Source organism: Orbicella franksi, chromosome 9, assembly GCF_964199315.1.
Source record: "Orbicella franksi chromosome 9, jaOrbFran1.1, whole genome shotgun sequence".
In the NCBI taxonomy this organism is placed as follows: Eukaryota; Metazoa; Cnidaria; class Anthozoa; order Scleractinia; family Merulinidae; genus Orbicella; species Orbicella franksi.
Genome location: NC_138153.1, coordinates 21,310,462 through 21,338,064, shown reverse-complemented (window position 1 = coordinate 21,338,064; position 27,603 = coordinate 21,310,462). Strand labels below are relative to the sequence as shown.

The following is a 27,603-nucleotide window of genomic DNA, read 5'->3' as shown; positions in this document are numbered from 1 at the left end:
TGTACATGAGGGCGCACTCCAACTCGCCCAGGCCTGAGCTGTACATGAGGGCGCACTCCAACTCGCCCAACCCTGAGCTGTACATGAGAGCACACTCCAACTCACCCAAGCCTGAGCTGTACATGAGGGTGCACTCCTACTTGCCCAAGACTGGGCTCTACATGAGGGGACACTACAATTCACACAAGCCTGAGTTGTACATGAAGGTTCACTCTAACTCAACCAAGCCTGAGCTGTATGTGAAGGTCACACCAACTCACCCAAGCCTGGGCTGAACGCAAGGGTTCACTCCAACTCACCCAAGCCTGAGCACATTACTCAGGGAAATGTTTTATCTAAATTCTTTGCCGGAGCTTTGTATGTATTGGTTTCCATCAGAGGGGCACCAATATGGTGGCCAGAAAGTAACAGAAACATCTGTCACTGAGTTTTGCTCTTAAAGAAAAAGTCATTGCTCTAGAAGTCCGTTAAGTAGAAATTAATACTAATGACTGTTCCGATAGCAAAAACTTAAAAGGTGGTGTTAATGATATGCAATGTAAAAGTTTAAAAACATGCTCTACTACAAAATGAAAAACCCTGTTGAGCTACATCTTGGTAAACAAAATTTTTAGAGGGTGTTATATCTAAACTTAAGCCACAAAAGGATAGGTAATTTTTTATTTTAGAATATGACAATGTCACATGAAAACCGGCAGTATGAAAAATCCTTTCAGGGGGTGAAAAACAAAACAGATGGAAAAAAGTTCAATTACTGTACATGCCCTTGTCATCGCTGTTATCGCTAAATTGTACTGAAGAAGGAAGCACTTAAACTAAAATGGGCGACAAAGGTAGCTGAGACACTTTTAGGAAATGACGCTTTTCGATATTTAAGCACTTGTTCTATTCTACTTGCATCCAGCGTTAATTCCCTGATACCCCCGGCCCCCCAATTCAATGTTGTGTAGGCGCTGTAGTCTCTGCAGTCTAAGAAATAGAAAATTCAACATTGTTTTTGGAAAGGGGGGGAAATCTGTCCAAGACTCTCGAAAATCGAATTTTACTGCCAAGTGTCTCAACACTTTTGTCGTCCATTGTAGCCTTCTTTTGGTTCCATTTTTTTTTAAAATTAGGGTCAGACTTTAAATTCATGAAGTTAGGTTCATGCGATAAATGACAGAAGCTCATCACTTTTGCAACCTGTCTGTGTAGCCAAGCTGATACATGAAACAAAAGAACAGAAGTTGGAACTTTCATCACCTTATAATAACTCAGCGTATTTATCCTTCTCCATTCCCCATCAATCAGTGATTGAGAATCATCATCTCGCAGAGAAAGAACTCTTCCAGAACTCTGCTCCCATTCTGCATAAATATGTAGATTTATGAGTAAAATAAAACCAAAGAATCTGAGTCTGAAATTTCACACCTAATGAACTACTGAAGACTTGCTTTTGATGCAGTCTTACAGCTGTAAAATAAGCTAACAAATTAGAGCTTGGTTTACAAGAGAAACCTTTTGTGTGATATTAGAAAACCAATGTTTTAGATATGACCTCTTCCCAAACTCTTTTGTTAAATCTTAGAATGTTAAGACGGATTCCGTTTAAAGTTCGAGCAATAAGTGCACAAAATATTTAGTAAGAGTCCACTCATTGCACAGTAACTTTTGGAATGCTATTTAAAACAACTCATTTTAGTTCATTTCTCTAAGTGACCCTGCAATTAAATTCTCAAGCATTCTTGAGAAAGTTGATGTCAAACTTCGTAAGAATGGTTAAAGCGTGTTATTGTGTTTTTAACTAATGCGAAACGTCTGTTTTAATTGAAATATGGCTAACTTCAAGTTCAATTTTCTCTCGCGGGGTCAGCTTGAAAGCTTAAGTCTCGATAAGTTCTTCTTAGCTGTATTCAAATTATTACCATGCCATGAGGATTTTTTGGCAACTTTATTTTTGCCATTATTGCTTGAATGTTCTGCAAAAATCATCTTAAATACCTCATAACTTACTGAGAGTAAACTTTGAATGCTTGCCAGCTTGTTTCAGGTCAAACCAAATTATTAACCATGAGGTATGAAAAATAATGGCATTTTGTTGTTGCAAATATACAAAATGTTTTGCATGCGTATGAACATAGGAAACCCATAAACAAAAATCCCTCACCAAGCTGAAGATCATCTTTCTCTGGACGACTTGAATATGGAGAGTTCTATAATGAAATGAACTTAATTAATGAAAGAATGGAACAAGATTGTTTTCAATACTTGGTATGAAAAAAGTACTGTCACTTAATGCATTACTTTTAAAGGATTTATTTCACGAAAGCTGACAATGCTTCAAACCAACAAGATATGTCAAGATACTCAAACAATAATAAAAAACCTTCTTCACTTTTTTATTTGATGGAATACAATTAAACAGCGAAACAGTGTGTATCTACTCTCCCAAGGAAATTGCTATGTATTAAAAATTAATAACAAATCCTTGCTAATTCAGGAACGTAACCTACATTTCCATGTCTATACTCCAATAAAGATCTCGGCTGCCAAATAATTTGATTCGCTGTGAATAACATGAAGAAAACCAAGCCATGGTTCAGATATATATCACTATTCTACTCTTATAATGATAGCTTTTTTGAAAAGGAAGTCTAATTACAGCTAGGACACTTGATATTTTGTGTATCTTTTGATGATCATTCAGTAAGACCTCTTCACATAAAAAATAGCATTAGCTAAGTTTTTCTTTTGACGTCAAGAGTCCTCACTGCGCAGTAGTAAACCAAACACCCCAAAAATGCCAGGTGTTCATGGTTTGAGCCTTGACACTGCAATAGGCATTTCAAACCTTGAACAAAACATCCAGGATCTTCTCTTTGGCTTGAGTGATGGTGTCACAGTCCAGCAATGCCACAGTCACTGGGGGATTACTATCATAGCTCACAGCAACATTCAGTGGCTGAAAGCAAATAAATCAAACAAAAGATATCATATACTAGCTGATGTTCTTATTTGGTGGTTGTGATGTTACAATAATTATTTGATACAACTGAAGACACACATAAAAAGTACCATACTTCTCTGATCACTGATTTCAGAATTGGAAATTGGCAGGAGAAACACACCTGGCCAAACTATAAAAAGGTGCTTATGCATAACACGATGTACAAAAATACAGTGTTAAGGTGGATGGCAACAGTTTCCAACAGTTCTACTTTGAAGGATCAAAGTTACAACTCTTTATCATCCAATTTAACGATATAGGTATCACAAAAATGTCCAATCATTGGTGAACAAGTTGTTGTCATCTTCTGGGCATCATAGGTTAACATGGCAACAATACAACATGTTAAAAACACCCCTAATTTTAACTTAAAGTGATTCTAATTGAATTCTGATGAACATGTTAAGATACAACTTTCTGCAAGGCTTAAAAAAATTCTGTAGGTAGGATTCAGAGCCACCTGAAAAGTATGCAAAAGGAATGCTGCAGTCACTGCCACAGGGCCATTTCAATTTGAAATCTGAAATACAGTCAAACCCCTTTTAAGTGACCACCTATTAAATGCCACCCCTATTAGGCAGCCAGTAATCATAGTCCTGATGAGGGCTATTATATGTTGTTACCTATGTTAAGTGGCCAACCCACTTAAAATCAAGCAGTCACTATTAACTGTACTAAGGAGGAGAAATGGGAAAGCAATTAAACAATGTAAGAAGTTAGTTTTCTTTTGTCGGGTCTTTTGTAAATGTTACTGCATCATAGTTAATACATGTACAAACTCGAGCATTTTTATACCTTGAAGTCAATAGCCTGTCTGAGAAGTTTGTCTTCACTTAATGAATATCTTGCCTCTCCTGTTACAGCATCTACCGGTCCTTTCTCAGATTGTTGTTTAACTGCTTTAAATAACATAAACAATGGCTCTCCAGCATCATTCTGAAATATAAGTTTACAAGCTGGTCTTAGTGCAAACTAAGGGTTAAATCAAGCCCTACACGCCTCCTCGTAAATTGTAGAGGCAAATGAAATTATGACTAATGTTAATTGTATGCCTAACAGGATTTTTTCTTATTTCCATGCCACAAGAATGAGAGGTAATCATTTAGGGTGCATTCCTTTGGGATCATGATCAGTGATCCGAGATCAGTCAGATCATAGTTCATCAAAGGAACCGATGGATCACTGATCCTGATCCATATCACTCCAAAGGAATGCACCCTTCTTTGGTGGCATGTGAATAAACATTTGCAGTAGAGTGGACATAATATGTTCACAACATATTGAAAGGAAAGACCAGCTTTGTCATGTTTTCATTTTTTTCAGGGGGGAGGTTAAGATTCTGGTTCACCAAAAACAATTTCACAATAACCATAAATTAAACCGAGTTTTGTAAGGTCATGTAGCCTCATAGTTACTGTGCTCACCTCCAGATTGAGCAGCCTGGGTGCAAGCCCTGGCTGGGGACATTGTGTCGTGTTCTTGGACAACACACTTTACTCTCAAAGATGCATAAATGGGTACTGGCAAACTTAATGCTGGGGGTAACCCTGCGATGGACCAGCATCCCATCCAGGGGGGAGTATAAGTACTCTCAGTGCTTCACCCTACTGAAAGCCAGGAAAAGTGCCAGCCTGATGGGCCACTTGGCTTGTATAGAAGCTTTATCTTACCAAAATGAGTTTTACTCTGTTTCATAATGTGTAAACACTTGTGAATAAAGTGCATCTAGGAAAATGTTAACATGTAATTGATGACCTTTTGAACTGTGTAGCACAGCAATTAACAACATACATATAGTGCAGGAGGGTGGGTGATCCTGTAGGACTTTTGTGCCAAAATTAATCATTTTTGCTGTTTTGCACTAATTTTGGACCTGATGATAAGAATCTGATGGGGTTCAAATTTTCCGACCCCATCTTCCCATTACTTAACGATATAATTTATGCTAATTTATGCTAATTATATGCAAATTGTTTTGCAAATATCTTTGCTCTTTGATTAAAGATACATGGACCAAACTTTATAGGAAGCTTGCTCTGGATGATGTACATCTTAGACCTGGTTACCATGGCAACCAGCAATGATGTCAGGATTAACTACCTGCAATTTTGGTGGCCATCTTGGATCTGCCATCTTGGATTTTGCAATGTGGCTAAAAGTAATTTAGGTAAAGTTAATCATGACCCAAGGCGGCCAGCAGTCATCGCCATTTGAGTATGTGACCTGCTGGGTGACTCCAACATCTTGCAAGTCGCCTTGTGGCCTGTTAACGTTTTGTCACTTTGCCGCTGATCTTTGCTGATCATTCATGTAGTTAGCTATCTTTGCGGATTTCTGGCTGTCGTGTGTTGCTAACTTTTTGCAAATCGTTGCGGATTCTTACTCTTGATAATGTACACTGTATGACCTAAATTGGTTACCATGGCAACCAGCGATGACATTAGGATTAACTACCTGCTATTTTGGTGGGAGCCATCTTGGATTTTCAAAATGTGGCTAAATGTAATTTAGGCAAAGTTAATCATGAGCCAAGGCGGCCAGTAGTCACCCTCATTTGCATATGTGACTTGCGGAGTGACCTCAATAGCTGGCAGCTTGCCTCATAGCCTGTTTACGTTTTGTCGCTTTGCAGTTGATCTTTGCGGATCATTCACGTAATTAACTATCTTTACGGATTTCTGGCTGTCGTGTTGCAAATTGTTGCCATGGCAACCAGTAATGACGTCAGGATTAACTACCTGCTATTTTGGTGGTGGCCATCTTGGATCTGCCATCTTGGATTTTTGAACTCTCATTTTTCTAAAGCAACAGTGAATTTCCATTACTAGCAATGTCCAGTAAAGTGCATAATTTTCTTTGCTTTCCTTTTTTTCTTAAATGCATGTACTTTTTCAGTTTTCTCATACAAAAATATCATTGACTTTTGTTAGTCCCATGGTAACATTGCAGACGCTATTCATCTTCTTTCTGTTATGTATAATACTAATGTACAGTTCCATTAAAAGTGTTTGGGCATAAAATGTGACTAAAGTTCTTATGCACTAAGAGCATCATCATCCTCTTCCTCGCCATCAACTTGTGTGTCATCTGTGAATGGATTTGTACAGTTTTTTTCCAAAGCATTTACAAAGAGGAGTGCATGGAATTACGTTCTTGAAACAGCTACAGCATCCCTTGCAGTCTGACTTGCAGCCGCATTTGGTAAGCTCAATAACAGTTTGGGGTGTAGGGAGAGACAGGCACATAATGGGAACGTACAGCTGTAAGCTCCTTGGTGTTTGCTCCAGCCATTCTCTTTAATGGGAGGAAGATCTGGGCATCTGGTGGTATAGGATTTGTCACACATTACCATGAAGTTTGCATGCGTGATGTATGAGAGTAAGGAAGCATGCACTGGAGGCAGCATCTCACCTTCCAAGTTCCTGGATCAAAAGAGCTCACATCAAAGTTGGGGAAGGGTGTAGGTCCCGCTTTGCAGTACACTTGGCAGACAAATTTCTCTAGGTCTTCAACTTGAGTGGGCAATTCTCCATTGGCTAACTGGTTTTGGATAAGATCCTCACCAAGCTCTCTGAAGCAGTCAATCACGGGATGGTCATCATTGAGTGCCATGTACTGCTTTCACCCAGATCTTCTTCGTGATACCAACAAACTTCCCTCACCAGTCGGCCCCAGTGAAGTGGTGCAATCGAATCAGGTCTTGACACTTGTGCATTTCAGTCACTTGGACTCATTGAATAACATCAATCTCTCCGTAGTTTGCACCCTTGCCTGTCAAAAACCTCAGACTATTCAGGTTTCCATGACTTCCCTTGGAAACCAAGTCGAGCAGCAGGACTACTACATCAGTGTCCGGCGAGGAAACAGAAATCTCTTGCGACAAATGCTCATCTAGTGAACACAACTCCTGGTTGTGTTCTTCCTCACAGTTGAGACATTTGATTTTGTTATTGTAAACCCCGACCAGCTTGATGGCTGTGTTGCTGGAGAAGTGCACTAATAATCCAGTGGTGAACAAAGTGACCAGCATGCTTTTGGACTTTGACGATGACAGAAGGTCCTTGATGGACATGGTGAGCCTCATTTCTGGATGTATTTGAAACCCGACAAATGCTGTGGATCTTTTTTGCCACATCTTGTTCTTCAAGGAGCCTTCCAAGTAGGGATCAAACACTGCTTGGTCTTCATCAAATCCAGACACTATTTGCTCAGTACGCTTGATAAAACTAGGGTATCTAAAAGACTGTAATGCTGCAGCACATCCTGTTGATAGTGACATATTTTACACAGTGATTCATCTACCTGCACATTCCAAGACTTACAAAAACCTTTATTTCTTAAAGTAGTGTCAAATCGTGGGGTGTTACCAAAACAAAGATTTCCATATTGTCTGCAAGAAAAAAACAAGAACGAAAATGTGACTTAAAATCTGTCCTTGTATGCATCAACTTCATCCACGATGAAGCATCCATGACAAAATGTGACAAGGGATCGTGACAAAAAAGCACATAGTGATCTGAACTATGTTTGGACATAAAACGATGTGCATCAACCTCCCCTTTACCAGATTGAGAAAATGGAAAGATGTGGAAATTGTCGGAGCAGAAATCTAACTTGTAAATTCTGTATTGGCACGCGTTAAATGTCTCTAGATTGTTGACAGACTGTGTCAAGGATGTGTCCATCGCGATGTGAGAAAATGCTAAAGCTTTAGCTTAAATTCATGTTTGGATGAAAAGGAATAGATCGCAGCATATATGAAATTAGCGTGTTCTACCGTTTTCACCTGTTCTAATTATTCTACAAGCTTTCCTAATGACGATTTCTCTTCATTTTAGAATTCGACCAAGGAGGTGAGACTGCTAAGAAGTTTCATACTAAGTTTAAAATCACAGATGTCACAATTAATCATCCAGATTTACAAACTTTCACATACTGCATTAGGAACAAAAGCAAGACAGTGAAAGTCAAGCACAATCTCCTTCACATCGTTTTACAGGCAAATCAGAGCAAAACATAACCACTAACTACAATGCACTCGTAAAAAGTATTGATTCCGAGAAATCGTACCCCCTTCTATATATTCTTCTTAAATTTTGATTATGTTGCTGCTCGCTCGCTGTGCTCACTCTGCAGCAATTAATGATTCTTGAAGGTCAGAAATCTTTAGGATAGCGCTTGCTTATTTCAGACCTGTATACAAATCATAAATACAAAATTTATACAAAATATTATTATAATTGTTGTTGTTGTTATAGTTACCTTGAACGATGGCCATAGCATCAATAACAAGTATTCGATGTAGATTTCCTGTTGCTGGTGGTGTTTCTAGTTGTGGCTGTGGGTTTGCCTCCTCTATCAAACACGTCAGGCTGGCTTTGTCAGTTGGAATATAAAGAGATCCATCGACCCTACATAAGGAATGTGGCACCACTGCCATCTCATACTCACCGATGGTTTCCTCGAGTCTTGGCACAAGCTCTGGCCTACTTCCTTGTAACCCCTGTTCTTCAGTTTGATGACTTTGTCCCCTACAGTAACACTAACTTAAGTTTTCTCCATCTGGTTTGAGGTCTTAAGTTTCAGCTTTTCCATAGTGTCCCATAAGGAGTGTCTCCCCTGCGAATTCTACAAAGTGTTTTGTAATGACGTGGCAGAAATTTTGATACACTCTTTTAATTGAAGGGGTGAGTGCAAAACCATGCTAAGTGACGATTTGGGTGAAAAAAATTTTCGCGAAAGGGCTTGAATTTTTGCATGTGGTCTTCAATGTACTAGAAAAACGCGGCCCTGTATTTTTGTTGCTGGTTTTTGCTTCGTTTTCGAGTTATAATGTATGCAAAAATACTTGGCTTTTCCTAGCCATGTCTTTAGGAGTTTATTTGTTGAAGAGCAAACAGGCAGGCTGTGACATGAGCACAACACGTGAATCGATCGAGCGTCAAACGAAATTCATCGAACAAAAAAGAGATGTGCCGCATTAGAGCTCTGTCAACTAATATCTTAAGCATTGTTTTAAAGTACCTTGTATGCCTGCCTGGTGGTTGAGAGGCATCATAAAGTCTCGATAAACCCGTAAGTCATCAGCATGTTTTAAAGAATCAAAATGTGTTCTGAAACTTTGAAGGCAGCTGATATACCGTAATCGTGTTATCAGCGTTCGAAGTGAGATCGAGCCAGGCAGCAAAGTCCAAGAGCAGTTCTTGCCCAAGAAAAATACCCTCTGGTGAGTCGTGGCCCATTTGCCAAGTGTTGCTAGCGTCAAAGTTTGGAAAGCGAGAACTGGTTTTAGAGTGATAAAATTTGTCTTGTATCAACCTCCATGTTTTCCCGTGCACTAGGTGTAAAGACCCTTCCTGGCATGCATTGTGATCATGTTCTGCGGACGTTTCTCGAACTGGTAACTAGATTGTTTAAATATAAGAATGGCCAACAAGTAGCGATCGATTGTAACATAGATCTGTGATCCAGGTTGCGTTGATTTTATTTCAAATCGGCATGATTTGTAGTGTTTTGAGCTTCTGGGATCAGCGGACACGCAGATGTATGGAGACCCGTACGTTGGGGAGAAGGGTTAATCTGTTAATCTGTCAGCCCTATTTATAGCGCGTTTTCATGTGAAATCAACATCATTGAGCCTATGAGTTGTGTGAAATTACCATTTTGCTGTTTTCTAAGTGAAACCAACATCCTTGCCGTCACGTGTTAACGTGAAATCAACATTTTAACCTATTTAGACCTGAAATCAACATCATTGAGCATATGCGCTGCGTGACATTGACATTTTGCTGGTTTCTAAGTGAAACCAACATCCTTGCCGTCACGTGTTAACGTGAAATCAACATTTTAACCTATTTAGACCTGAAATCAACATCATTGAGCTTACGCGCTGCGTGAAATTGACATTTTGTTGGTTTCTAAGTGAAATCAACCTCCTTGCCGTCACATGTTAACGTCAAATCAACATTTTAACCTATTTAGACCTGAAATCAACATCATTGAGATTATGCGTTGCGTGACATTTTGCTCGTTTCTAAGAGAAATCAACCTCCTTACTGTCACGCGTTAACGTGAAATCAACATTTAAACCTATTTAGACCTGAAATCAACATCATTGAGCTTATACGTTGCGTGAAATTGACATTTTGCTGCTTTCTAAGTGAAATCAAAGTCCTTGCAGATGCGACGGGCCGATCCTTTGTTATGATAAACTGAGGCGAGACTTCGACTATTATTATAATATTACTATTATAACAAAGGATCGGCTCTGTTTATCATAACAAAGGCCCAGCTTCATTTATTTGAAGACCTCGGCGGGAAAAGGGCGCTAGGTATTTTAATCAAAAGTGAACTTTGTTGAAAACACTCCAAATTTCACATGCAGTTTTGTTTAGGTATGTTTCACAATGTCCTGTAGTTTTTCCGCTAAGCTTTGCTTCGTTTTCGAGATATTGCGTATGCAGAAAAACCACTCGGTTTTCCAAGCGGCGTCTTTATAAACAAAGCAAAAACCAGCGACAAAAATACAGGACCACGTTTTTCTATTACATTGAAGACCACATGCAAAAATTCAAGCCCTTTCACGAAAATTGTTTTCTTTCACCCAAATCGTCACTTAGCATGGTTTTCCACTCACCCCTTCAATTATTCCTAAGAAATTGGAAAGCTCTCAATATCACAAAGGAGGGGCATTATTAAGCTCATACCAAAAAAGGATGCTAACCTTAATTCAATAAACTGGCGACCTTTAACGCTTTTTAATTGCAATTACAAAATTGCAACAAAAGCTATTGCAAGCCGCATCAAAACTTTCCTGCCAAAACTTGTCTCTGATGATCAAACCGGCTTCATTAGAGGACAGATTTATCGGAGAAAACATTCACTTAACAGACAGCGTCATCAAATTTTCAAAAGCGAACAATATGCCGGGACTGCTCCTTTCTTGATTTTGAAAAAGCCTTTGATACCCTAGAGTGGCCCTTTATTCATAAAACCTTCCAATACTTTGGTTTCAGCCCATCATTGCTGAACTGGTTAAAAGTATTTTACTGCAATAGCGAAAGCTGTATTTTAAACAATGGATGGGGAAGTAATTTCTTTGAGCTCAACCGGGGAGTTAAGCAAGGTTGCCCTCTGTCGCCATATCTATTCATTCTCTCTGTAGAAGTACCAATGCAATTCACCAAAAAAAAAGAAATTCGTGGCATAATTGTAAAGGACAAAGAATTTAATTTTAACCAATAGGCAGATGTCACGACCCTTATTTTAGATGGCTCCGAAGAATCCTTTCTAGAATCTTTGAAGATAATAGACTATTTCGGTGATATATCCGGCCTCAGACTTAACAGCAAAAAGACAGAAGCTTTGTGGATCGGTGCAAGTGCGGATTGGGATTTTAAACTTTGTCCTGAAAAAGACTTCAAATGGCCAAAAAAAAAGTCAGAGCGTTAGGGGTATGGTTGTCAACAGACCCTGATGTAACTATATCTTTGAATTACAAAGATAAAATAGAAAAAATTAAATTGATTCTGGGATGCTGGAAACTTCACAGACTTGGCCTTTTAGGTAAAATTACTGTTTTAAAAAGCCTCATAGCTTCACAACTGGTATATATTTTTTCTCCTCTGCAAACAAATCATACAGCAATAAAGGTAATGTTTTACAACTTCTTCTGGAATGACAAAGGCGACAAAATAAAAAGAAAGGTAATGATTAATGATTACTCAGAAGGGGGACTTAAAATGATTGATATAACTTCCTTTAATAGATCTCTCAAAGCCACATGGATAAAGAAGTATCTAGATAAGGAAAACTGTGGAAGCTGGAAAAGATTTTTTGACTCAGAACTTGAAAAATATGGAGGTGAAGTAACACTAACTGGAAATCTAAACATAAAAGACAGTTGTAACATTATTAAAGTATCAGATCCTTTTTTCAAAGAAATTCTTGAAATCTGGTCAGAAGCCAATTATGAAGAAAAGATGGTATCAGATTATCACTTTCGGTCATCACCCTTATGGTATAATTCACTTATATGAGTTGGGAATAGACCAGTGTTTTTTAAAGAATGGTTCCTCAAAGGAATAACAAAAGTAGAACATTTAATGGATGACTCCGGAAAGTTTCTCTCGCTCACTGCTTTCCAAACTATACATGACCTGACAGCCCGACCTTTAACCTTTCTTGGAATCATTTCTTCAATAAAACTTCTTCAAAGATAGATACCCCATAACACCAGAACCTCTATTAAACATGAAAGTTTCTTGTCAAAATTTTTAAAAAGCAAAAAACCTAGTAGACTAGTATATAAGAAACTTGTATAAGAAAAAAGTGAACCACCCAACCAAAGTCAACAAAAGTGGCAGGAAGACGTCACTCTCACAACAAAACAGGAGCTCAACTGGAAAGAGGTTTACCAAATGGTTTTTCAATATACAAAGAGCACAAAACTTATAACTTTCAATTTTAAATTTCTACATAGAAGAATATCAACAAACAACTTCTTGAAAAAAATTGGTCTCGTCGATAGCGAGAAATGCACTTTCTGTGAAAGAGAAACAGAGAAACTTGCACATTTATTTTGGGCTTGCTCAAAAACTCAATATTTTTGGACCAATTTTAAAGTATTGCCAAGTCATTGCCAAAGAGACACCCTTAGAGCCTGATACAGCACTGGGTCTAAGGCCAGATAGCTCTAAACATAAACTCCAAATTAACTTCTGCTGCTTAAATGCCAAATATTACATTTGGCTATGTAGACAGAAAAAATGTTCTCCAAAACTAAATGATTTCTTACTGTATTTAAAACATATCTATGAAATGGAAAAAAATACAACTACAATCGTCTTAAAAAAGTGGGAGCCTCTGTTGCCTCTTTTGTAATCTCTTGACAGCTTGATCCTAGTCTCCCGAAAACGAAAATAAAAATGAAAGGAAAAGAAACAAGGCGCATATATACCATGCATACCGGTACTTTCTGTAATTCACAATTCGGAATTTACATTACTGACAGGAGTAAACCGGTATGATCTTACCGTGCTAGAATTGTAAGTAGCGCAAGTAATCTAATTACGCTGTATTGTAAGCAGTGTAAGTATTAGTATTGTTAGTGGTGTGAGTATGCGTATTGTATAGAGTAAGTGTTAGTATCATAAATAATAAGATTTTTGTAAGTAGTGTAAGTAACTACATTAATATTGTATTGTAAGCAGTGTAAGTAGCAATTATATATATATATAAAAAAAATAAGGAGTGCTTAGAATGAATTCAATGAATTCTTCAAACTGCTTTTGGCCTTTCTCTGCGTAGCACAGGATATCTTCCTTTGCTTTTTCTGGCACAAGAGCTGACAACACCACACTCTTCAAGGGAGACTCAACTGTAAATGGGTTGCCTTAGCAGTGCAGCTCTATTGACTGGCGGAGTTTCATGGCGTTTACTCGGGTTCTTACAGTAGCATTCCCAGAGAGCTGATAGTGCTCGTTCCACTCAGAAGTTTTGCATACTTAAGGCAAGTTGTTGAGATACTACTTTACCATATGGGCGAGATGCGGTGATGTGATAAGAAGGCAGTCTAGGGCAGCTTTGTCTTGACTTAACCTGACCATACTTCCGTGACGCTTTACTGCTTTAGCATTTGATCGGCGAACAACCTAGTAAACGGGATCTCTGACTTTGCTACTCACGCTCGAGTGCCTTCATCTGCATGAGGTGGACTGGCATTAGCCAAGCGTAGTTGAGGAGATCGAGCACGAAGAAGTACTTTATAAGTTTGTGTTTGCTGTTGCTCATGCAAGAGTGATGTCAGACAAAGATCCTCCCTGAGGGGGACAAGTTTAGGAGCTCTAAACAGAGTTCCTCAATGGTGCGTTAAGTGACAGGATTCTTATTTAGATTCTTGACCCTGCCAATCTCCAGGGTAATTTTCGTGGCAAAGAAGGATTGGGTTGCTGGCAAGTGCACAGAAACCAAGAGCAGGATCAACAAGGACTGTCAAGCCACCATCATGCAAGGAATGCAACTGGGAACATAGGACTATGATGGCTTTGCAGGGATCCTCATGTTTCTCGCTCTTGATAAGGGTGGTCAAAGCGTAAGAGGAGACAGTTTCTCTTAGTACTAGGATCAGTTGTCTGTGATACTGGGTGACATCAGCAGCAAATGAATTGCCATATGACGTTCAGTCAGGGAAGTTGAGAGTTAAATGATAGAATTCCTAGAGATCACAGGACAGAAGTTTGCTATCTGGCCAAGAAGTACGTCAAGGTGGGAATTCTTTGGGCAGCAGTGAGTCGCTGAACTTCAGGAACCGCAATGCCATCATTGGTAAGGCTCCTACATGGATTGGTGGCAGTTTGTTTCTGCCAAGTTCCATCAAGGAAGGGAACAAAGGTCTTGTCAATTGAAAGGACATAGATCAAGTTCTGTGGCCATCTTTCGTACAAAGTAATGGTCTCGATCTTTGTTAATTGCATTCTTTGGGTGCTCGAGGCAACGTGGCCATGTTGAAAAGTTCTTGGTTTGCTCACATGAAATTATGGCATTGTCACCTTGTTATGGAGTAGATGTCCCAGTATCCAAAGTCCACACTTGTTTTAGGGTATTTGAGACATGAGTGAACAGCTGCCACCATGTCAATAAGGAGGAAAAATTTCCTGGCTATCCAAGACATTGGCTGCAGCCGCACTAGAGAGTTAACCAGGTTATTTCTAATTAATTAATTACGGTTAACCGGGTTACCGAAAAATCACGATGCAGCCGCTAATTTCGGCTGTTCATGGAACTTAAACTGGGTTTACGGTTACCATGGAAATTAATTGATGAACAATAGATTTTTTAACCGGGTTAGGTTAATTTTAAACCACCTTTTTAGGTGCTTTAACACAGGTTAGTGGTCTCTTATCAGCAGTCTGATCAATGCTGCATGGAAGCGAGTGTTTCTTTTTGCCATAGATGGCGACAGAATATGACAAAGGGCATAAAAAGAGTTGAAGCTCATTCAAAAGTGCTCTCTAAAAAAGTTATGCATGGCAGGATTCCTATGGATTTCCCTAAACCATTGCTGGTCTCTCGGATATACCCAGACTCGAGGATGATTCGACGGTGACGGAGAACACTCTGATGTCTATGCAAAATTAACATCATGTTTGAAAGAACTGCCTTAGAAATTTGCGTAGTGTGCATTAGAAGGAAGAGGGACTGCCTTAGCCGTGAGTGGAGAGAAAGGAAACGAAAACAAAGAAAAAGAATCGAGAATATAACAACAGACTGAACAGGGTCCCCGAAGTCTGCCATTTTGCTGGTTTATCTCATGACTTCAATTCAGTTTAACCCACTTCATAACCCATTTCAGTGTGGCCGCTCATAAAATATAACCCCGTTATTTTATTATAACCAACCTTTAACCAAGTTAAGTTGTTTAGAATTTCTAACCAGGTTTCTAAAAAATAAACCCAGTTAACTCTCTTAGTGTGGCTGCAGCCATTGTAAATTAAGCTAAGTTATAGCGAAAGTAAAAATAACTAAAATCAGTACAAAATGTGTGTTGAGAGAGAGAAGAATTGGCAGGTCAGCAAGATGGGGTGAAGAAATAGGTTTCAATTGGTGAGATTAAGCAAAGTCTTTTCTGTTGCTGTTGTTCTTGTTGGCTGTGATCCATGCTATGAAGTAAACATTCCTGTTTGGCACCAAAACAATTTTTTGCGTTTTTCATTATTATCAGCCATTTAGCCATGTGCAGATACATCCTCTATTTTTTAGTCACAATCATATTTGGAAGAACAAAAAACACACAAACGAGCAAAATGTAAAAGCTTACAGTTCTCGGCAATGCAAATAATTAAAGATGTTCCAATGCAAGATGAATTGGGAAGGTGATCAAAAGTTGTTTTAGGAGGAGTTTTTATATATTCATTTCCATATTCAAACATAATATGTCAGATTATTTTCCAACTGATAATAATTAATGTAATTCTTGAAACACTGGAAATATGATTTCACCAAAGAAATATCTCACTTGAGTCCCTTAGGTGACAATTTTGACACTTCTTGTAACTGTATTTCTCTAGGTTTTAGTGATTAATTTGATGTCTTTTATTACAATTTGTACATATTAAAATGCAACATTACAGTACACTATGCTAAACAGCCAAGGCTGCCTCAACTGTGGTTGTCTATGTAGTCTTGCAACATCACATATCTTGACTGCATCTTGCTTGAATGCAGCTGATACATGTTTACACTGAACATATAGTTTCTCAAGCAAAATATGACCAATAAGTCAACACTTGCAATCCTTTTGATCTTATCCACATAGCTCAGTGTCTTGGTAAAGGGCAGGGCATGGATTGAGGATTGTTTTGTTCAGTCAGTATATGTTTCTAATGTTGACTCAGATGGCATAAATGTTGAATGATTCCAACTACTGTGGTCATTATGCACCGTCTTGTGTAACCATAATTATCTTGTCTAAATATAGCCATAGTATACTTGTTTACCCTGACAAGGTTTGTGATGCTGAATATGTGAAGACCGGTAAGTTGTAACCATTTCAGTGGTCTACAAACAGAATAAAAGTGAGGATAAATTAAACTAATCACAATTTAATTATTAATAACTCTTTTATGATAACTATAACATTACTGTTACTAAAAGAATAACCCCATCACTAAACATACCATCTGTAAATTGCAGACAACAAGACTGGTGTATCTACAATCCTGATACATTGTTAGCTCCAATACCTACATGTACATGTAACACCTCACCCACACTTTTTGCAAGATACATTGTATTGCACCCTTAACTCTGCGTTGTCTAACAAATTCAAACAGTATGGCTGGTCCATTTCCAACATGGATATATTATGAATGCCAAAACTAAAAGATTGTTAAATGAACCGGGCATTTAACAACAGAAAGGGACAGGATTTATTTCCACATCATTGACAAGTCAAGATGTAAGTGTGTATGAGTGTATTATTCTTAAAACACAATTTTGGAAGATATAAGATTCACTGCCATGTAAAACTGTAGGGTGACAGTGTAGAACTTCACTCCCACAGGATTTCCTTATTTTTGGCTTAGAAAATGAACATCATCAGATATCATCAACAGTATAAATGTATATAAATGTAAGCTCAAGCAAAACAGAGATTTTAGTGATCTCACCTTTTATATCTTGTCAAGAAACCGCGATTGGTTTCCATCCAATCTGTTAAGGTCTCAACAGCTGCGACATTGATTGTCTCTTCACTTTTCAACACCTATTGAGCGCTTGAGCTTATGTCAATTTGCATTTTGATTTTGCATTTTGCAGATCAGGCCTGTTCGATAGTGAGCTCAGTTTAATCGGATAAAGTACAGCACTCACTCCAGACACAAATCCTCCATCCAGTCTGTATTAACCAGCTACGAATCAAACACACTTTGCAAAACAAAGATGGCAGACCGCAGAAGATCATCGCCTAAAAATGACATACCTGCAGAAGTTGCTTCTATTTCTTTATTTTCCGTTGGTATGGTTTTTGTGGCCATGCGATTATAATTATCTTGACTAATCGATGACTGAACATTATGTGGCCCATTGATTATTCATTGATTATTCTTGATCATCAGCAATACTCAATTACTAATCAACTAATTATCCATTGATTACCCAATGATTACTCATTGACTTCACTGATGTTGTCGATTAATTATTTCTAGCTGTTGGTTCCCATCTGTTTTACCCAAGTGCAAAGTACCTGTCTAACAACAAGACAGGGTTCAAAATCAACACCTGCCTGGTTGATTAGAATTATTGAATGGTAATGGTGTTTCCTCAAAGGCAGTCGAGTTTGTCACAGAACTAAGAACTTAGATAAACACTAACCAACAATAACTGCTTTTTTAACTGTCCACGTTTTAAAATTATTTACTATTTTGAAAGCTTTTGCCCTGAGTGTATGGACTAAGGGTGAAGCAGACAATATGAATTCAGTCCACAGCTACTAATAAAACAATAGAGAACAAGAATTTTTCCTTTCTCGCATGACAGAGCACTGGAATTGGACTGAATACAGGCTCAAAAGGGTATTCTTATGTACAACTACAAAAAAAAAATCCATTTTGAATCCTGAAAGACAGGAAAGTAATAACAGTTTTACAAATACAAGTATTTACCAACCTTAAGAAAATTGTACATAGAGAATGCAAGCCAGTTGGTAAGCATCTTTTCTGCCACTGACTCAGTTCTAGAGAAAAATGACAATGCATTTCATTATAATTTTATCAGTGAGAGATAATGACGACGCCACTAAAATTTAACTTACCGCCGTAGCAGGAGCTTTGGATGACTCTTTGCTACTGATTTGCGTATCAATTCACAAAGTAAGTCCTTTAGAATCCTGGCAACAAAGAGCAAAATAGATCTATTCATTTAAGGTACTTGATTCACTTTTGTTGAAATCATGGAACAGCTGTCTGGAATAAAATGTTACAATTACTGTAATATCAATAAATGCTTCTCTGAGCTATCTTCTGATGAGCTCCTTTGCTGGATCTTGAAATGCTATTCAACGTTTTGTAAGGTTGCCATGGCAGCTTGCTGACACCCATGTGTACTCCTCCCAGATGAAGAGAAGCATAGCAAGAGTTGTACCAGGTGTCTTGTCATTAGACTACGAGTAGTCCCTCTTTCGCTTAGTCCGTCGTGCGTGACGTGAAAGAAATTCACGAGAAAAAAATGGCGGCACGAAATCCTGGGGGCTAGGAGTGCGCGAAAGGAGGGACTACTGCCTAAGCCCAAGAGTTTGCCCTTTCACGGCCGAATGATTTTTTGGTGTAGGATTTCTCATCTTGACGTCCTCTTATTATCGCCTGTTATCAATAGCCCTGGGAGATCTGAATAAAATTGCTCTACTCTACTCTACTCTTCAAGTAGCCAGGCAAAAACATATGCCGTGAGAAGTATATCTTTGTTCAGTGTTTGTTCAGCGAAACTGTCGAAGAAGTTTTAAAAAGAAGACGGCGAAGGAGGCCTCTTGTAACGATTTTCGCTGCATCTAAAAGTTATTGCAAAAATTTCAATAGACTTTCAACCGAGAATTTACATTATACATTATACATTATACATAGGAGATCATCCAACTGTGGTAAAATGTTTGCTGATAGCAGCGGAAAATTTCAGGTGAATGTCCGGTGTCAAGTGAGAGTCCGGTTCAATCTTTCAAATGGACGGCAGAAAGGCCAAGCTCAGTGAATCTATATTCGCTGACTTGGACGATGCTGTTGAGAGGCGAAATCACTAACACGCTCGCAGTCGGGGTGGAGGCAGAAAGCTTTGCCAAACAAAACATTGGATAAATTTAAATCTTTCCAAAGCGCCTGTTGGCAGACTTGCAAGAACATCACGGATTGCGAAGCGCGATTCCAATGCTTCGATTTGCTCTGGTACCGCTTTGATTTGCTTTGGTTCCAAAACATTCCTGCAAGATGTCACAGGTATCTCGAATGTTGACAACATGTTGTCAACGCTCCTAACATAAGCCAATCATATTTTTGCGTTGTGAGAGCAGCGCATAATTCAAACTCTTGGGCTTAGGTGGTAGTCCCTCCTTTCACGTGCTCCTCGCCTCCAGGATTTCGCGCGGCCATTTTTTTCTCGCAGTTTTCTTTCGCGTCACGCACGACGGACTAAGCGAAAGAGGGACTACTCGTAGTCTATCTTGTCATCAGACATGATGCCAGCCAGAGATCAAACCCTGGCTGCTCCATCAAGTTTAATTACACCACCACCTCTCCTACAGGTATACCATGGCATTCCTATCTAACTTAATGGTGTTATGGGTACAATGGGAATGTTTTTTGTTGCTAAGAGAGATGTCGGCACTGTCTCTTTTCTCATCCATCCGTCCGTCCGTCCGTCCGTCCATCCATTCAATATTAAATGAAACTATTCAGTTTCATCACTAGCCTGGTGAAGGATACTTAAGAAAAACCCGTTTTGAGTTGTTCCATTACACAGATTTGAAACTACCGTGTTTTGTTGAGTATTGCTAAAAGCTGTCAGTCTAAACACAGATCATGCATGAATTGTTTGCCTCTGAAAGACACAACTTAACTGCTCTGCTGGCTGTACACAGGTGAATTACACTTACAAATGAAAGCCAAATAAACAATTAGAGTCTATAGAAGGCATTTTTCCTTACTCTGTAGCATATTCCATTTTTGCCTGCAGAGCAACCATCAACAGAGATGCAACATTACACCTGCAAGACATATGAGGCCAATACTGTAATCACATGAAATAAAATGTATGACTTTCACAATAATTAAATTAATGGTTGTTTTTCTCCATTCAGGACGTGAAATTCTAATCACTTGCATAGGAAAATATACAACCCACAAGTAAAGGTGATGAGTTCAAAGTTATGAAAATGGCATAAACATCAAGGTGAGCACAATTTGAGAATTTTCATTTAACATGACAAGTTCCTAACAGTCACAAATTAAATGAGGTGTTGTCAGAATGGTAACATTAGAAATCCATTGTATGCCACACACTGACATGCCCAAATTACCATTGAGGCAAACTAGTCGAACCAACCAAGTCCTAGCTGTTTTGCTGAATATGATTTACCAGAAAGTTCTCACAGTTAATTATTTCATGGCACATGTTGGATACTTAAGCAATTGACCACACTTTCTATGGGTTTACCAGCAGAATAAACCCATACAGGATGTTGAGAGAACACAAGAAAAGCTTGTAAATCATGAGTCACCAGGCAAGTAATTTACAAGCTTTTCACGTGACCATTATGTCATCACTCCAACTTTATAAATACTATTAGGAATAGAGCTTTTTAATCATATATTGTAGTTTTAGTTGTGATGGTTATCTTAGTTCTTATAATGATATATTTAGGTTCTGTAATATATTTATACATAAAAATATATTTTAATTCTTAGTTATGGACAATTAATTTTATTGTGTTTTGTTTTGCTCCGTATCCTACCATCTTGTTATACATGTATATTTCACTGAAAAGCCCCAAGGGGATGTGACATAAACATAAGAATGTATGAATAATATATTTTTCATTTTGTTATCTTTGTTTTTTATCTGCACATATGTATTTTCAACGAGCTTTTAGCTCACTACACGATACGTGAGTAAATAAATGATTGACTGATTGATTGATTGATTGATTGATTGATTGCTTGGTTGATCGTGAAAGTTTAAGACTATATGAAAAGTTTGCAAGTGATACCAGTTTCTTACGCTTGGCAAAGTGATTAAATGATAGCTCCCAAAAGTTTTGTGAATGGAATAAAGGTTAGTCCCAGAAAAAAAAAAACTTCTGAAATTTATTCAGAATTTATTTACTTCGGTTGAAGGCTATGAAGTCTGTGTTTCTCTGTATTTTACCTTATGAAATCTATTGCTTGATAGCTAAGCTTAATGGGAATGAAATTCATTTACCATGTTATGCATGCATTAATTGACTTTAAACTAAAAATACTATTTAATGTTAACTCAAAGTAAATCTTTCCTCTGCTTTTTTAACAGTCGATCAAATTGATCAGTCTAACCCAGCTGCAGTCAGATTTTTGTCCTCCACAGACAGTGAAAAGCAATAAAAAGCACTTAAAACATCTATAATTCTAAAATCAAGCATAAAATGGATTCCCTGTAAAATTTTTGTCATGAAAAAAAATCAAAGGAGACCTATGGCCTAACTCATGGATTAGGTAATCTAGAGATGAAACATATTGGTGAACTTGCAATTACTGGTGCATTATTAAATGCTGTTAAAACAAGCCGGATTTGTACCATGCAAGGTCGCACTTAACTCACAAAGTGCAGGCTTTTTTTTGTTGGCTTTTTTTGTTCACATATCACAAAGACATACGTCCAGAATAGCTAGGGTGGCAAAATTGCAGCAGAACATGGAGTGGAAAAGGCTAAGGGTTCTTGGGTCACAGAGGACACTCCTGTCCAACAAATCATAGAGTACTCTTCCCCCTCCCCCTCTCCCCTTCCCTCACACCCAGATCTTGATGTTGATCTGCCTGCTGGAAAAATTTGCATGTATTCAAGTCGTACGAGCTCACAAACGTTGTTCATTGCATTTCATTCAAGGTTATAGGTAAGGTTTCTTATGACACAGCACTTCTTTTCCAATGTGGAACCGCTTGTCTCTATATATATTGCACGTAAAATACATCAAAATAAGTAGACTCTTTTGCAAGCATTTCCAGTGTTGATCCGACAAATCTGTCGACCATAAATATGTGTTCCAACAATAATAATAACAGCTTTATTGAAGTGTCAATGTATTTAGTATTAACTGATAATTGGGGACAAGCTCACACGGGGTTTCTTTCCCTTTGTTATCTTTTCAATCAGGAAGCAAAAGTGTAAACAAAAGACAAGGTAAAAATCATTTAAGCTTATCAAAATCAAGTATTTGGGAGTTTCTTTCCAAGTTTATGTGCATTTCACGTCCCACTTAGAGTTCAGATCAATGTACTAAAATAAACAAGACAAGTATAGAGAACACAACTTTAATCTGAACTTAACTTGATGCCAGTTGAACATGGATAACTCAACATGAAAAACTTAAGTGTTTAAACTGCAAAGTGGTGAACGAAGGTCCTGCTTGATTGAACGTTGGATCTCACAGCAGATCTAATCAGACAAACTTGAAAAGTAAAACGATAATATGTCACTACTGCAAGGTTGACACTACGTCGTAGAGTTAAAACAATATTTCGGCTGGCCTCAGGTTTAGACGTTACTAAATTATAAAAATAAAATTACAATATTATACAATGGTGCCGATGTTTGTCTTGTATTCAATAGCTGTTTCGTTTATTTATTTATTTATTTATTTGAACTAATTCGAACATTCGAAGTCAACTCCACTTCAATTTAGCGAAACACCTAATATTAATGGTCGTGTAAAAGCTACAAAATCATCAATATTCACGCTGGAAAGATGCACGCATTGAGTAGTAGGCTCGCACTGACTGCATGGTTGCTATTCCAATATGGCGTCGGGCTTGGTTACTATTCCAATATGGTGTCGGGTGTGGTTACTATTCCAACATGGTGTCGGACTCGGGCACTCTCGTTCGGGCCGACTAATTATGAGCAGTGCCTACACCTGAGTGAGTGAGTGAGTGAGTGTGTGACACATTTGCATATCGGAGTCCCCGCAACAAACACGTTTCTACACTTCATGTATCCACGAGTTTAAAAAAGATAATGCATTGCTAATGCAAAACAATTCCAAAAAATCATTATGCTTTTCTGGTTGACAAATTTTCCGAGCTTTAGGGTTAGGTGGGTTAAGTTAGGGTGAGTATTTTGTTATTATGCCCTGAGCAAGAAGTTTCATCCACAGCAAAGCCGTACTTGGAATCACATACTACTTCTTAATAAAAAAAAGACTTCGTACTCTTAGAACATTTAAATGAGTCTTTCCATAAAAATTCTGTAATACTTTCCGAGTTCAATCTGGCTGTAAACAGGCGACAAAACAAAAAAAAGGCGTTTCTCACTTTAGGAACGACGCTAGCCCTAGGCTGTGCTGTTCATAAAAACATAATTTTTTTTATTAATGTCAAAATAATCAAAAGTGACATTCATTGAAAATAAACTCTCTTCACAGTTGTTAACCAAACCAACTGGATAGGTTTGGACACTTTCTACCAACAGAGAAATTTCATTCACTAGAGATCAATTTCAGGGAAGAAGCAAAACTCATCAAGCTGGCATAATTCCAAATTTAAGAAGTGGCAACAGAAACAGCCATGTGGTAGCTACATGTATTTTCTATAGCAATTTGGACCGTTGACAGTAAGTCTCCAAACTTCTTTGTGTGGTTTGGTTTCTGAATATGCCTTAAAAATACATCTTGGTAAAACAGGCTACATCAAGTTTCTTATCTAACTAATAACTATTCATCATCATCTTCTGCCAATCAGTGCTTTCTTTTTCTTCTGACTGCCATACTTCAGTGTTTTGGTGTTCATTGTTGTATTTTACTAAAGTAAAAACAAATGCATAACCAACCTGTCTTTCATTTGAAACGTATTTTGTGACTCCAAGGTGCGAATGAATACCAAAAGAAACTTCTTGTTGTAGATCAGTTGGGAAAACTGCCGTAGACCTTTCTCCCAGTTTTCTGTCAGGATAACCTGACAAAAAAAGGAGCACCATCAATTAGTTTGTAGACTTCAGTCTGTGTTGTAAGTTACAACAATAAAAGGTTCACACTGGGTTTTAACTACCTCCAACAATTTTTGTTTTCAAAACATGATTTTCTGCCAGTTCAATGTTATAAAACTGCAAGTAAACTGCGATGTTTAGTGTGTCTGTAAATTAGGGAATCACAGGAAACTTTGGTGAACTACTTTGGTGAAGTTCTTTACCTTATTCTGATGAAGAACTGGATGATCATCTAACCCAGGAAACAACACATGTAAAGCGTACATTTGAAAATTTAAAAATGGCATTCCAGTGGTAGATAGGTCACTTGTTAAGTCTGTCACATCTGTCTGAAGTTCAGCAAAAGCTAAAATAAAACAAGGAAGTAAATAAGACAATGGTTACACTCTGTTCTTATCCAATACGAGTTGTTTAATTCTACATTTTGTAAATTAAAAAAAAGTTGGCTTCTAGCCTCCCCAACCACTTTGGTTAACTTGGCATTACGTTACAATAATGTCATGTTACAGTGCGTTTACTGAAACCGGGGGCCACCCAGATGATGAAAACCAATCAGATGGCAGAACTGAAATAATAGATTCCAACATTTTCAAATGCAGCCAATCAAATGTCTTATTTTCAAATCCAGCCAATCAAACGACCAGTACAAAACAATGAAATCTCAACTTGTTTGTCGTGATGCTTAATATGTGATCACAGTGTCGCTTAATAAATTGTCAAGCTCAAACCATTAGTACTTTCACGTGATTGCAGGTTTAAGAAGAATTATATGCTGCACTTTCTACGGAGTTGTTGGTCGGTTTAGAAAATACGTGGAAAGAAAAGCTGCATAAGAGTGTGACTCACAAATATATATCGCTGGCAGAGTGTGTGGTGTAGGGTTTGAATATTGTCACGGCTGTTTAAAAGAAACCCTTCAAATGGTCTCTGAGTAGTTTCGCATGTGCACAGGTTCGAAATGTACGAAATGGAAAGGGACTATTTTCAAAGTAACTGAAAGAAGCTGAAAACAAACTTCAAGCAGGAGAAATGAAAAGTTAACTTGATACAAAAATGGACTTGTAATCTGCATTCTTTGATCGAAATATCTTTGATTTTTCCACCCAGGGGAGGTTTCTATGCATGGCACTATCATCTTTTGTTTTTGAGTGAGTGATTTTACACGCTGAGGGTTTGATAGTACAACGTGGCAAAAATTTTGTTTGAATTTTCCATGAAGATGTCATGTCAATACACTGATAACCCAGAAAGGGAGCTCAAATTAAAAGATGTACAGCTGCTGAGACAGTCAACGTGATGATTTTTCCGAGAACTGCATGGTGGATAACCGAAAGTCTTGTAAAAATAGAAATATGCACAGACAACAGGAGCAGAATTTATTTTGTAAAAAAATATGTCAAAATGTATTAATTATTAAAATGTATTAATTATTCTACGATTTTAAACAACAACCGTAAAAGTGAGGCAGTATGTTCACAGTGGAAAATGGTCAATCTAATGAGTTTACCACGCTTGTCAATGTATAATCTTGAGTAAAGTAACAGAATATTTTCTAACATGAAAGTACTAACGGCTTGAGCTTGACAATTTATTAACAGACACCGTAATTACATAAGCATCACAAAGAACAAGTTGAGATTTCACTGTTTTGAACTGGACATTTGATTGGCTGGATTTGAAAATGTTGGAATCTATTGTTTCAGGTCTGCCGTCTGCCTGGTTTTCATTGTCTGGATGGCCCCGGTTTCAGTTAACGTCATGCAAAATCTGCCATCAAATGGAACCAATGGGTATGAGTTAGCCTGGATAGCAGCTGCTTGAATAAAAACAGGGAGCTAGTTAGAGTGGTGCACAAGAGCGAGAACACAAACACGGTGACGCAGATAATTATGTGATCACTTCATCACTGGCATTAAACTGCTCCAACACATGCTCTGATTACTAGAGTGGGTACACCCTTCCAGCTCATGCCTTATTTACTTGAGCGTCTGCAACACAGGCTGGGTATGTTGCGGGTTATGTTTCCATTTTAATATTCACCTTCTCTGCATTCACGAGCAACTTTGGACTCCAAGTTGTTCATCTGCACTTCAAGGGTCTTAATATCTTTCTTCTGCTTACGACGACTTCGGCGACACCAGCAAAGTATGACGACGCAAACGATTATAAACAAAGCTACACCACTGCCCACTCCTATCCACACTTCAATTGGAATAACCCTACTTTCCACCTCTTTAAAATACTCAAGTTTACCAAGAGTGAAATCTAAGTTCCCTACAACAACCTGTCAAATTAAAAATAATATTGTTAATGCTTATTCTTTTCATTGAACAATAGTTGTTCAATTATTACTATCATCCATCTAAATACACTGTACATGACAGACTTGGTTGGATTGCATTTTTGTCAACAAGATAGAAATGATTTACTAAGATCACCCAGAGTAAAAGAAAGATCATTTAAAGAAACATACAAGATTCAAGGCGTCTCAAGACAGTTTTTCAAGACCATATCCAACATTTCCAATCAGCTTTTTACTAGTCTTCCCTTGATTGCATTGAAGCTAAAATTACACCATTCATTTCAAATGAATAGATTGAAGTTTAGTAGAATGACTGTTTTTAGGGCAAATTATCAATATTCCATGGAAACAATGAAGAACAAATAAACAATGCTAAAATTTCAATTTTTTTCAAGAGTCATATTTCCTATAAAAATGCTAACACCAATCTTATCCTATGGTGTATGGCATCTGGAATATACAAGAAAAAAAACTTCTGTATATTTGAATTTAAGTGAAGGGCAAAGACCTTTCAAACCTTACTTTTTGCAATGGACTGACAGACAAACTCTAAGTTGACAGTAAGCTATTCTTTGATCTTGAATGAAAACACACACATGAAACATTCACTGCTAAGATTATGTCTTATCAAGGTTTCTGTCCATTCATCTTCTGCAAGAGGAAAATCCCTAGCTGACTATTCAAATCAAACTGGGAGTGAAAGGCAGAGGTGGGGACCTGTGTGACTACTATGTGCCTGAGGTGTACATTACATTCTGCACTATCTAAGATTTCTCAATCATAAGTTATTTTCTTGCTGTCTCTTTCACTCAGTAAATCAGCTATTTTGTCTCATTAAGACCAGGGGACTATAAATATCGAGGGTTGACTTTCAAACCTGAAATCACAGATTTCTTCATATTTTGCCGGGAGAAACCCTTTGGTGAACTCTTTTCGAAATAAGAATAAAACTTAAATGCCAGAGAGTTTTTGATTTTGAGAAATCCAACAAAAAGTAGAATTGCAGTTTTCGTGCTGCGGCTGCAATGAATTCAGGCAAAAACTTAGACATTCACATCACTGATCTCAGAGAAGGACAGCTCAGTCTATTAAAATGATC

General features: G+C 37.9%; 2 protein-coding genes across 5 annotated transcripts in view; both read right to left on the bottom strand.

Annotated features, from left to right (window-relative positions):
• Window positions 1–27,603, bottom strand: part of LOC145497883 (plexin-A4-like) — a 238,195-nt gene that overhangs the window by 75,373 nt on the left and 135,219 nt on the right. For all 4 annotated transcript variants that reach the window (XR_014050743.1, XM_081477751.1, XM_081477750.1 and 1 more), the window contains 10 exons: window positions 26,243–26,486; window positions 24,406–24,548; window positions 24,047–24,171; window positions 20,175–20,234; window positions 18,297–18,371; window positions 18,152–18,218; window positions 3,782–3,922; window positions 2,831–2,941; window positions 2,147–2,192; window positions 1,243–1,346 (listed from right to left, as the gene is read on the bottom strand). Coding sequence is in view for 3 of the 4 variants with exons in the window: in XM_081477751.1 (XP_081333877.1) it covers window positions 1,243–1,346; window positions 2,147–2,192; window positions 2,831–2,941; window positions 3,782–3,922; window positions 18,152–18,218; window positions 18,297–18,371; window positions 20,175–20,234; window positions 24,047–24,171; window positions 24,406–24,548; window positions 26,243–26,486 (1,116 nt within the window). In the remaining variant the exon portion in view is untranslated. The remainder of the gene's footprint in view (window positions 1–1,242; window positions 1,347–2,146; window positions 2,193–2,830; window positions 2,942–3,781; window positions 3,923–18,151; window positions 18,219–18,296; window positions 18,372–20,174; window positions 20,235–24,046; window positions 24,172–24,405; window positions 24,549–26,242; window positions 26,487–27,603) is intronic.
• LOC145498005 (uncharacterized) lies at window positions 3,906–18,143 on the bottom strand. The gene is made up of 2 exons (XM_081477876.1): window positions 8,249–18,143; window positions 3,906–7,376 (listed from the first exon to the last, which is right to left on the bottom strand). Exon 2 carries the CDS (start codon window positions 7,263–7,265, stop codon window positions 6,717–6,719), a length of 549 nt encoding a protein of 182 aa, XP_081334002.1. The 5' UTR covers window positions 7,266–7,376; window positions 8,249–18,143; the 3' UTR covers window positions 3,906–6,716.